Consider the following 12,116-nt stretch of genomic DNA (forward strand, 5'->3'; position numbering starts at 1 on the left):
CACCTTATTTTTGCCTCACCTGTCCTGTGCCCTCTCCCCATCCCCACGATGTGCTGTTTCTGAAATACTGGCTTTGGCTTGGTTCTCTGAATGTTTTGCAACTTGGATTGAGCTTTGGGCACCCTACTGACCGTGGACTTCATCTACACTTAATGTTATGGTTCTTGGAGAGGGGGAAGCAGGTTTTATGTTGGCATAAAACTTTGTTTTTGTTTTTGTTTTTTTCTTTCCCTTTTTTTTTTTCTTGAAAGTCTGGGAAGAAGGCCGTCAAAGCAGTCCTGTGGGTTTCGGCAGATGGACTCAGAGTTGTAGACGAGAAAACAAAGGTTAGATTTCCCTGGGCAAAAGTTTTAAATCTCTCTGTAATAATGCTATAATCTCTCTATAATGTGCTATATCTTCAAATGGACACCAATCTCTTTGTTAATGCAAATGTTGGTATTTGAAAGGAAGACTGAAGTGTGTAATTAGTTTAATCATTTCTTGCTTTGTAAACATATGTACGCCTACTAATTTTTTTCCCAGTTAATTCTACACTATTCTCAAGACACATTTTATAAAACATGGCAAGTGTAGCACAAGTTTGGAATATTTTTTGTTGCATTTACTGAAAAAACCCATCTTTTTCCCCAGTAAGTTCTGTTGACAGTGAACTTGGAGAGTCCCTTGACTTTGTTCTGCACCACTGCAGAAGGTTGCAATAATAATACATAGGCAAACTCACATTAATCAATATAATGTATATATAAATCAATATAATTTCCAGTGCATCCAAATCCTAGGATGGGTCTGAAAGAACAAGACCTTCCAAGAATGCAATGAAGAGAGTAAATTAAATAGGGGGGTTGTGCCTTCAGACTCAAGCTAAATAGTATATGAGTATATCAAATTTGATAGTCTCTAAGTCTAATATCTAAGCTGTTGGTCTGAAGTGGAAGACTGATGTATTTGTGGCATCCTTCTAGATTATTTTACAATTTTTTTATTGTGAAATTACTTTTTTTTTTTTGTGAAATAGCAGAGTATGTGCCACCAAGGCACCTGTGTGCAAGTAAGAGCAAAGGATTCTTGGTTTTATGTAGATGTAGGCAATTAGAAATAAGAGCTTTAGGCTTCCTACTACAAGTGTTCTAGTATTTTAAAAGATGGCATGGCTATCAGAAGAGTTTTAACTCTTGTCAATCTGAAATAATTTGCTTTATATACATATAATTAAACACTTACTTTGTCAACCTACAAGATATTTCTACAAGCCATCACTGGCAGGCAGAGATAATTCATGTCCCTCCGCAGTACTGCCTGTCAAATATCTGCTCTGTGGCTAGACTTCTCCAGGGCTGCTGTTATGGAATGCTTCATCAGGGCTAAAACTGCCATCTCTCAAGAATTCAGTTTCTAATACAAACATACTGATGTGAGTGAACTCAGTCTACTGATTGCCTCATTTAAAAGTAATAATACGTTATTTTTAGAAACGTTGCTGCATATATGTAATATTTTCAAATTGAATTTTAATAAGATGTGCAGACTCTGAAGTTAATTAAAAGTATGAAATTTAAAAAGAAAATATACTATTGCCTCCTGGTGGTTCAGTACATCAGCAGAGGTGCCAAGTACTAGCCACCAAACAAAAGAAACAATTTTGAAAAAAGTTGATAAAATAATTTTTAATGAAGATGACGTAGTCTTAAACTGTACTATCTCCTTTTTAAAAACACTTCTATCAGTCTGTGGGACTAAATCAGAGATGTTTGATACTACCAGTGCTGCTGGTGCTTTTCCATTGCATCGCTACTTAGCTAGTTGGCAGATCAGTTTTTGCTCTTTTTGTAGAAGCTGCTAGACCTTTTCACACTTAAAGACCTTTCCCACAAGTTTCAGTTTGTGTTATAAGCACAGTAAAGCTTTTTGATTGCAAGACTATGGAGCTGCTGTAAAAATAAAACAAAACAAAAATGTGTGCTTCCATAGTCTAGAGAGAGATCATAGGAATTGTTTGGGTCCCTAAATTCTTAAGTGGTGCTTTGGCACACTTCTACCAAAGGCATCTATTGGAAAATGTGATCTGTTCTTTTTCTTTCTTAAGTGGAACAGATTCTGAATGGTTACTTTGTTGACAGATAATTAATAGCCAGATCAGGTTACCCTCTTTTTACTATAAGTCATCTTTGTGCAGTTACTACTAAAAATTACTTGTTCAGTGTTTTTCCATATTTCCTCACGTTTCTTTTATTGTGGGGGTGATTTTTTCCCTCTAGGATCTTATAGTTGATCAGACAATAGAGAAAGTTTCTTTCTGCGCACCAGACAGGAACTTTGACCGGGCGTTCTCATACATCTGTCGAGATGGCACAACGAGACGCTGGATATGCCACTGCTTTATGGCTGTGAAGGACACGGTAAGTTTAATGTGGTGTGTGCCCAACTCTTCTGGCTCATAGCTAGAAGTAATGGTCAGAAAAACTGAGTACCTGGAACACTGCAATATGTTTTGACTCCAGCTGGAATGTTACTTACTCCTTGAAAATCATTTTAGTTCTAATTCCCTATATCTGAATTATTTGCCATTGCTCTGTGGTGTCGTCTTGTGGAGAGAAATGGTGCTCAGCATGTGTATAAAAAGAATGCAGTCAGCCTCAGCTATCTCCAGCAGAAAGGAACTACTCTGGAAAATTTTTTCATCTGAAAATATTTACAGCCAAAAACTGAAACAGTTTTTCCAGGATAAAATCAAAGTAAATACAGACTGGTTATGAATGCAGTCTCTTGTATGCAGATGTTTTCTTCAGTGAAAAGTCATCCGAATGCTAAGGAATGGAGCTAAACTGAATTGAATTAGCATTCTGTTTGCTTCTAGAGGTGTTTTGAGTGGAAGGTTTAAAGTAAGTTACCTCTATCAGTTTCTTGCTGTGTAGACTTAAGTAAGTTATTTAACTCCATCATCTGACCTTTCCTTCTATCTGCTTTTTGTTGATTCCTGCTTGAAACCTCATGCAAATTTATTGTGTGAACTCCACAGAGCTGCGTGTTCAGAGTAGTGGTACTTGCCAATTTATCATTTCTCTTTTAACAATTAAGTTAGAAATTCCCAGTAAAACTTAAGTTAGAGCTGGAACATTTCTGTTTTCCTCTGTGAATAACAGGTCAATTCACTAACTGATTATGATAGATGAGTTGAGCTACTGGTAGCAATAGTGCCTCTGACTCAGCTGTCACCGCCGCATCAGCTGGGTTGCTGGACTTCCTCTGACTTGAATTTCCTTTCCTTATTGCAGTTATTGGATAGCGGATCCTTTTAACCTCACTGGTGAATAATGGAAGTGCTTTTCAGAAGGCACTCTTAACTTATGCGTTTGGTCAGGGCCATTAAGAGGTGTAAGTAGTCACCACTGTACTTTTAATTTTCACACTTACACACAAAGGTTGTGTCTCCCTGAGCCCTCTGTAAACTTGCTCCAAGAATAGCACTCATCTGTCCTTCAGGATTTACACCTTAAGATGGCTTCAGGAGAGTTTCTTTGTGCACAGATGTATCCAGAGGCAAGCGATCAATACAGGCACATTATCACACTATCATCTTAGTAACAGTTGAATTAAACAGGTTATCCAACAGTCTCCTTCAGGAGACTTCTTGGGTGGCCTTCTTGAACATGGCTTGTGCATTAGTAGTTGAGTGTCTTTATATACCAGGTTTAATTTAGAGCCATACTAAAGATGACCAATTACAGTAGTTCTCTTTAATGCCTGAATTAGATGCATCTTATAAAGACAGGTTATGCCTTTGCGATGTTTCTGTTCCGGTTACTGTATGACGCAATGTTGTCTTGTGCAGGGGGAAAGGTTGAGTCATGCCGTGGGCTGTGCATTTGCAGCATGCCTGGAGCGAAAGCAGAAGCGAGAGAAGGAGTGTGGAGTGACTGCCACCTTTGATGCCAGCAGAACCACATTCACTAGAGAGGGGTCATTCAGGGTCACTACAGCTACTGAACAAGCAGAGAGAGAGGAAATTATGAGACAGATGCCGGATGCTAAAGGTACGAGATACAACTTAAACAATCATCTATAGCGAGCAAAACCAGCACTGAGGCCTGTGCAAGGATTTAGGCTTAACATCCTTAGAGCATTCCCTCTCTTAAACCTTGCTGTGTTCAAACAATATTCCCAGACTCTTGTCACTTCACAGGATGCAAAAATCGCTCCCAGATTCACTCAGAGCGCATTTTCCCATATCCCTTCTAGAAAAGATGCAAGTGGCTTCATATGTGAAAGCTGCTTCTGCTTTGTTTTGTCAGCCTGCTTTATGGCAGAGAACACTGTAGGTACTATACTAAAAGGCTTTATTACAAAATTATTATAAAAATAGGACAAGTTTGCCAGACACATCTAAAGCTTATGGTAAATGAACAGAAAATGAAATGCATTTTTCTTAGAAAAGAATGTAATTTTTTTTATTATTTTTATGGCAGATTACAGAGTGTATGTATAGAATAATGCTGCATGGGGGAAGAACAGAGTGCTTTCTAAAAAAAACAGAACAAAATAATCACCCCTTCCCAATAAAACACACAACTGTTACACTGTTAATTACATTCAAAACTAATAACTAACTGATTTTAGAGGAGTTAGTGTTCTGAAAGTGAAGTATAGAACTTGTTACTCAATTTTTATTATAAGTAGTGGAGTTCTACAGCTAACAAAAAATAAATATTATAAATATTGTTCATAACTCCCTTTACAGTGGAGTCAAACTTTTGTTTCAGAGGATTTCACAGCAAGTTTTATGCTGCCCCTCGATTGCAAAACTTTAATCTTTGTTTTCATCATCCATCTGCTTGTTCCCGTACGTTAGTTTCAGAATGTGCTAAATGAAGCTTAAACATAAGGCCTTTGTTACTTGAGGGCATGAGTCAAAATCTTGACTCAATGAAGGTGTGTGAAATCCTTTCCAAGAAAGACTGATTAGAAAAGTTTCACTTGAACGAACAGCTGCAACTCACGGGTACTGAAGCTTGCAAGACAACATAATTAGTTCCTCCTACCATTCCAGCTCCTCAGAAATCTCTAGTCTGACTCCTCTCTTTACCAGATTTCTAGTTGTTCTGCTGATATGTCAAAAAAAAGTAATTGTTTTTCTTAAAACGTTTGGAAAACTATATAGGTAAAATAAGAATTCATACCAGCATAGTGAGATTTCCCCTTGTCCTGCTGTGTTGATGATCCCCAAAGCCAATTCATTTATGAGTGAGAGTTCTCCTAGAGATGGAAAACTCCCCATTGCTATTCTATTATTTCCTGGAGGAGCTGGGGTACTGCAGCCTGAGTGCTGAATGCAGTCTAACTTGTTAAGTGCTGCTGCTACCTTTGGCCTGCTAAAGCTTGTGCAGTGTGTTTGGCTGCTGCTGCTGATTCTGCAGGGCTGGCAGGGTGGCTTTTGAAAGAAGGTGCTAGAGCTGGGTTCTGTTCCCTGTTGCTGCTGAGCTATGGCACCCTAAGTCACTTAAAACAGTTTGTAGTAATATTTTGGCCATGGTTCTGTGTGGGGGAAAGTAGAGGTCTCAAACACACCATACATTTTTTAGTCTTACTCATAAATGAATTGCAAGTATTTTTAGAACTGGGGTCTCAGGAACAGCTAGAGAGAATACATATGTTAAAGCTATCATTTCTGGGAAGTGACCTTAGTAAGCTGTGGAGCCTGGATGTATGTAAAGTGACATGGTGGAGACCATGGAGTTATATAGAACTGAGTTTTCTGCTGTGCTATTAGAAACTCATTTGGTAGAGTACTGGTTATGTAAATTCTTGGAATTTCTTCAAAACAAATGGGAATAGGGGCAGGCAGTTGAACAGTACTTTGCTTTACTCTCCTAACCTCACCCTGTTTCCTCCAGCAGTTGAAACAGAAGTGAAAACAGTAGCACCAGGTGCTGCACCAAACAATACTGCCCCCTCTTCTGGCTCACCAACCTCTCCTACTGCTGAAGTTGCTGCCTCTCTGGATAAAGAAATGAGCAATCCCCATGCTATCCCACGGAGACATGCCCCTATAGAGCAGCTTGCCAGGCAAGGGTCTTTCAGGGGCTTCCCTGCCCTTAGCCAAAAGATGTCTCCTTTTAAACGCCAGTTGTCTTTGCGAATAAATGAGCTGCCTTCAACAGTGCAAAGGAAGACCGATTTCCCCATGAAAAACTCAGGTAAAACCAAATGGTTCCAGTGAAACATTAGCTTATATTGTCTGTTCCTCCTTTCTTTCTCTGTGGCTTCAAATAACTCCTTATTTTCTAGTAAATCCTTCTTCTTCGTGTTATCATTTATCATGAACAAACATCGCTATGTCACAAAAATTCTGCTTTTGAAATAGTCAAGAATTTCAAATGCACTATCCACATGCAGAAGACAAAATATTCTAATCACTGTCTGAAATACTGGATCACAACTTGAAGTGCTCCAGGAATGGGTGTTGGTGAATTAGTAGGTGCTGGCTCTTCCCTCTGAGTCACTGAACCAGTTCTTCCACTTACTGTCAGGGCATCCTGAGAGACAAATCCCTTCAAGGCCTTAACCACTTGTCAGAGGATCATGTGATGATTGTTTGTCCTTCTGCCTGTCTGAATTCTTTCTGAGAACAATGAAATTGCTTTTCACCTTGCATTAAAAGAAACTTAACTGTTTAAGTTGTACAGTTTCCACGTGATGGTAGTGCAGTTTTCTAAAGTCATCCCAACATAAACACATGGGATGCTCAGTACCTTGCATAATGTCCTAGAGTTCCCTTAGCTAGATTATCCTGGAGGCCAGCTGTACTCTCACTTGGCAACAGGGCTCGTTTTGGGGTTCTAAGCTTTGAAGTAAAAATCACTGTGACAAAGGCAAACTCAACAAAAAAACTGACTCCTTGTTTAGTGACCTGTGCTTTAAGACCAGCACTGAGTTGATTAGTTTTACAATAATAGTGCACTACTCACTAGTGATACTCAGTGAGCACACTACAATCTGAATTTTTCATGATTCAGAACAATTATGATGCATGTTTCCATATATACCACTGCCAGTGCTGCTTACTGTCACACTACATGCACTGTATTGGACTATCCCTCAAAGAAACAATTTTTGGGCATGCCTCCCCTTATGTTTTAGGTATGGTGCATGTTGAGTCCAGCCATCTTACGTTTCTTACACTATTTGTGCTTGATTCTGCCTGCTTATGTCAGTTCTGTGCAATGAAGGACTGATGATAGGTACTTTTGATAAATAATGCAATTAGTAATAATGAGAACATCTGGTAAGCTGGCAGCTTTACTCCAGATGTTACTTTATCCACATGATGCTGATACTTGGTTTAAAACTGAGTGTCCATTTTATTTGAGCATTCAGCTTTTGCTTTTATGATTCTAGCACAGGAGCTGGGGATTTTGGCTACTGCTGAACTGGAACAATCAACATTCTAACTCTAGAATTAACTTGCTGCTCTGCATTGCTGTCAGCACATTTAAACTTCATGTAGTTACTGTAGAAGCATGTTGTTGGAACACTTAAATCTATCATAAGTATTTTTATTTCACAGAGTGCCAAATCTTAACACCAAATCCTTGATATTTTTAGCACTTTTTAATACTGAAAGATTTAGATCTCTACTAAAGCTATAGAAAACCCTTTTACTTCTGCTATGAGCATCCTTTAAATTTGGAATGGTGATCTCCTTACTCTCTTGACTTAGTCACAAAATACACTAATGTGGTGTTCTATTTCAGGTCAGATCATCAACACTAATTTTAAAAAAAGCTGTTGTGCAAATCAGTAGCAAGACCATCTAGGACATAAGGGAACTAATTATATTTCAATTTCACATTGGTATTTGTAAATTGTTTCTGTATCCTTTAAACTTCCCATTTAATGAATTCTGTTTACATTTTAGTCCCTGAGGTAGAAGGGGAAACAGACAGCATTAGTGCCCTGTGCTCTCAGATCACCAGTGCTTTCAGCACACCCTCAGAAGACCCTTTCTCTTCGGCCCCCATGACAAAACCAGTGACAGTAGTTGCACCACAGTCTCCTGCCTTTCAAGGTTTGTGATTTCTTTGCGTGCCGCGGTCACGCTGGGTTAGGCTTGAATGCACAAAATGTTGCTTTCCAGTAACACGTGGTCTTAATTACTTGTGCGAGTCCTGTTACCAGTATTTTGGGTGAATGCATCCGGCTTTTTTCATCCTGTCTGTTCAGTTTTTCTGTGGTTTTGTTTGTAACAAAAAATTCATGCACCTACCACACGATAGTTACCTGTAAAAGGGACTGGCGTTGAGATAATGGCTATTTCAACATTCTGCCTCCTGAACTGCAAACACCTTACCAATTGTGTGTCATAGGAACCAAATCTCACAAGAGAAGAGATTTTGTGCCACCACAATTACTATTTTTCACACAAATTCTTAGATAAGTTGTGGTGAGATAGAACTCATAGCAGCTGCTAATCTTCATTTCACTGCTGTGCTTTTATGCAAGTTGTGTGAAAAAAGAACCACTCCATGTTAAATGTGGTTATTGTTACTTTGTATCTAAAATGTGTTCTTTTGAATCTAAAATTAACCATACAGTAACTTCTGGTGAACTCTCTCTCTTCCTTATAAAAACAACAAATTTAACTTCCGTTGGTCATCAGAATTCAAGGCCTCTTAAAATACATAATTAATTCTCAATCCCACAATTCTCTTCATAAGTGTTGGCTTGGTGAAATGGAATTTACTACTTTTATTGACTGTCAGTCCAGTTTGGCTAATTTACACAAACTGCTGTCATGTGGAAGTGTCTAAAATTGTTGTATGTTGATAGGTATGACCCGGCCCACTAATATTCCAGTCACGTGCATGCCTTGCATGAATTAATCGCACTGATGTTGTCTGCTCCCATTTTAGTTAATGGCACTGCCTCTGCCTTCTGTGTGCTTGCTGCTAAACCATCCCAAGCTGCTGTAGTGTCCACAGCTATGCCAGTTCGTGAAACCAATCCTTGGGCTCATGCTCCTGCTGCTAATACTGGAGCTGCAGCCATGGTCACTGGTAAGATTGGAAGTAGATCCGGTGCACTGCTATAAGAACTTGGATCAAAAGCATAATTAAGCCCTTGAGACAACTGTCAGTGCCACTTAATGGCAAGTGGAAGGAACAGGAACAAAAGACGGAAGTAGTAGCCTTTTGCACGAGTGGATGGAGGGAAGCGATGAACTTGCTGGTTCTGGGTCTATAATTTGGACTGATTCTTATTTTGGCAGCATTTTAGAAAATTCAGTGCTTAAAAAGGAAGTAATGAAGTTGCATGTGTGTGTGTGTATGAAGGGGAAAGAATCGATGTGTACCCAAATTAATTTTTGTGTGTTCTTTCCACTAACGTACATAAGGAGGGATTAAGTTGGTTGCTTAAAGGCTTTAGAGGTTCATTTCCCCTGTTTAGTAAGTTTAGTCTGTTCCTCCAGGCCTTGTCTGCAGTTATACTCAGTGTAGGGAGGTGCCTGAAATGGCTGCCACCCATGTGGACACGTGTTGTAGAAGGCTACAGTCTTAACTAACATAATTTCCTGGTGTAAGAGCCACTCAACAAGAGAAACTTTGCTAGTGAAGTAGTAGGTTCTACTTGGCCTCCTAAGAGCACCAGACTTCGTCTTTAAAACAGTTTCTATAGCTTTGTGTTCTAAGTCCGCCAGTCCTGGCTGTTCATTCAGCAACTGATACTCCCCAGTCAGATGAACTAGTGGTTATGGACTACATACTGCCACCAAGTTATGAGTGCAGGCTCATAACTGCATGCTCTTCTGCGTGCCCTAAAGTCTCAGATGTCTCCTATGAAGAAAAATACCCATAGATCTGCATTTTAGCAAAAAAGCCCTTGTCTACCCCTTCTTGATAAATGTCTTTCTAGAACAGAACAGTGCAGTGGATGCATAAAGATGCTTCCAGTGTTGGTAGCATCTTTCAGTCATGGTGGGAGGAGGCCTGTCTGTCCTTGTGTATACCCTCCAGCCTTTCTGACTTATAAAAGAGTGAGGAGCGGAAATATCAGTGACTTGCCCATGCTTTTCTTCCCAGGCACTGAATGGAGCAGCACCTCCTCAGGTGCAGCCTCACCAAGTCTCTTCCAAGGAAATCACAGACGTACTCCCTCAGAGGCAGACCGCTGGTTGGAAGAGGTCTCAAAGACTGTGAGAGCCCAACAGCAGCCAACCTCAGCCCCAGCCCCACAGCCACTGCTCCAGCCTCCTCCAGCAGCTCCAGCTTCCCAGTCAGCACCAGCCTTCCCAGTCAGCACCTTCATTGCACCTCAGCCTGTGCCGGTGGGTGTGGTACCGCCCATGCAGCCAGCATTTATTCCAGCTCAGCCCTATGCTGTAGCAAATGGGATGACCTATGCAGCCCCAAGCGTCCCTGTGGTTGGAATCACACCTTCCCAGATGGTAGCCAACGTCTTTGGTACTGCAAGCCACACTCCAGCAGCCCACCCACATCAGTCCCCCAGTCTCGTCAAACAGCAGACGCTCCCGCAGTACGAAAGCAGCAGCGCCACAGCCAGTCCTTTCTTCAACCCCCCCGCGCAGCACAACGGCTCCACAGCTTTCAACGGAGTCGACGGTGGGAAATGGGCTGCCGAGGACAAGCATTCCCAGCCCCCCGCGGCTGCTCCACAGGTAGACGCATTTGAAGCACAGTGGGCAGCACTAGAGAGCAAGGCAAAACAGCGCACTAATCCCTCCCCAACCAACCCCTTCTCGAGCGATTTACAGAAGACATTTGAGATTGAACTTTAAGCGGTCCTATGGGGGAGATGGATAAATTGTACATTAGGATAGAGGGATAAAGGGAGCAAAGGGGACTGTTTCTGATCAGTTTGCTTTGATAATCCCAAAGGTCCCTTAAAACAAAAATGGGTTAGAAAGAGGGAGCATTATGGGGAGGACATAAACATACGGAGAATTTAATGTGCAGTTCTTAAAAAGAATCCTGGAGTCACCCCAGTCTGCATTCCCTCCTCACTTGGAAAGCTGGAAGTTGAATGGAGGAAATAAAGGCACCCAGTCCCAAAGCCTGTTCTGCAGAAACATCAATCATCTCACACAGAAAGGAAGGCAGATTTTTGTACCTGTGTCCTTCTGATGCCCTGCAAGTCCTGGATGTTCCCCCTCAGGGAAAAATGGGGTAGGGTGGGGGGGTGGATATGGATGGGATGTTGTCACCTTAGCAAAAGCTAGGTTTGTGGAAAAAGTTGAGCTTCCATTTTGAGTAACAAAGTGAATATTATATGTAAAGAATAAAGTAAAGCCAAAATCTTTATTTTTATGCATTTAGAATATTTTAAATAGTTGGATATTAAAAGCTGTATGAGTTGTAAGTAATCTTGCCAAAGGTTAAAAAAAATGGGGGTTGGATGTAAGAAATTGTACATAAGATTGATTTATCTCTGATTCTTATTGTAAGTAATATTGGGGGGGGTGGAAAAAGGGGCTCTAGCTTGTTCTTGTATCTGTTCATTGTAAGTAGCATATTGCAACAACAATCACAACCAATAAGTCATTATATCGTAGTTTTAAACAAAGAAAATTAAAGAACAGTATTGTCATGGTTCGAAAACCATGGGGAAAACTTACTGTTTTTTATTGGAATCAATCTACATATTCTATATAGTATGGTTTTTTCCTTTCATATATTGCTGCAGTTTCTTTGTCTTAATCTCTTGGTTCTAACACTACTGTGACAACTTACTGTAATCATATCTATATCCTGGGACTGCCTGGGAAATCATTTTATGTTTGTCTGTCAATAGTTCTTAGCAGTTTTTAACTTTGGTTTTGTTTTTTCCCACTGATTTGTGAAACCTTGTGGTTAAGGCTGCAGCTGGTCCAGGTTCTGCCTCTGGTGACTTGTGAAAACCATCTCATTTTAACTTTACTTTTAAACTTTGGCCTTACAAGCAAATGTAAGTTATATATATTTGTACTGATGATTTATAATCTGCTTTAACAGAAATAAATGTTGGTGGTAGAAGCACTGTCTGTGAAAGTTTTATTTCCTACCCTGATTCAGTTTTCAGTATTTGCCCTTCTGGGTATCTTCTGTGTTGTTAGGTGAATATAG

At 40.2% G+C, this 12,116-nt stretch overlaps 1 protein-coding gene across 20 annotated transcripts in view; it reads left to right on the top strand.

Moving 5' to 3' along the window:
* NUMB (NUMB endocytic adaptor protein) overlaps positions 1-12,026 on the top strand; it is a 90,705-nt gene extending 78,679 nt beyond the window's left edge. For 11 of the 20 annotated variants that reach the window (XM_032691900.1, XM_032691909.1, XM_032691898.1 and 8 more), the window contains 7 exons: positions 252-326; positions 2,259-2,399; positions 3,833-4,034; positions 5,892-6,194; positions 7,916-8,065; positions 8,910-9,053; positions 10,077-12,026. In XM_032691900.1, the coding sequence (XP_032547791.1) occupies positions 252-326; positions 2,259-2,399; positions 3,833-4,034; positions 5,892-6,194; positions 7,916-8,065; positions 8,910-9,053; positions 10,077-10,792 (1,731 nt within the window). In that variant the 3' untranslated portion in view covers positions 10,793-12,026. The remainder of the gene's footprint in view (positions 1-251; positions 327-2,258; positions 2,400-3,832; positions 4,035-5,891; positions 6,195-7,915; positions 8,066-8,909; positions 9,054-10,076) is intronic. The other 9 variants (XM_032691917.1, XM_032691912.1, XM_032691915.1 and 6 more) reach the window with 4 other exon arrangements.
* Positions 12,027-12,116: the final 90 nt, after the last annotated feature.

This window comes from Chiroxiphia lanceolata, chromosome 6 (assembly GCF_009829145.1).
Source record: "Chiroxiphia lanceolata isolate bChiLan1 chromosome 6, bChiLan1.pri, whole genome shotgun sequence".
NCBI classification, from domain to species: domain Eukaryota; kingdom Metazoa; phylum Chordata; class Aves; order Passeriformes; family Pipridae; genus Chiroxiphia; species Chiroxiphia lanceolata.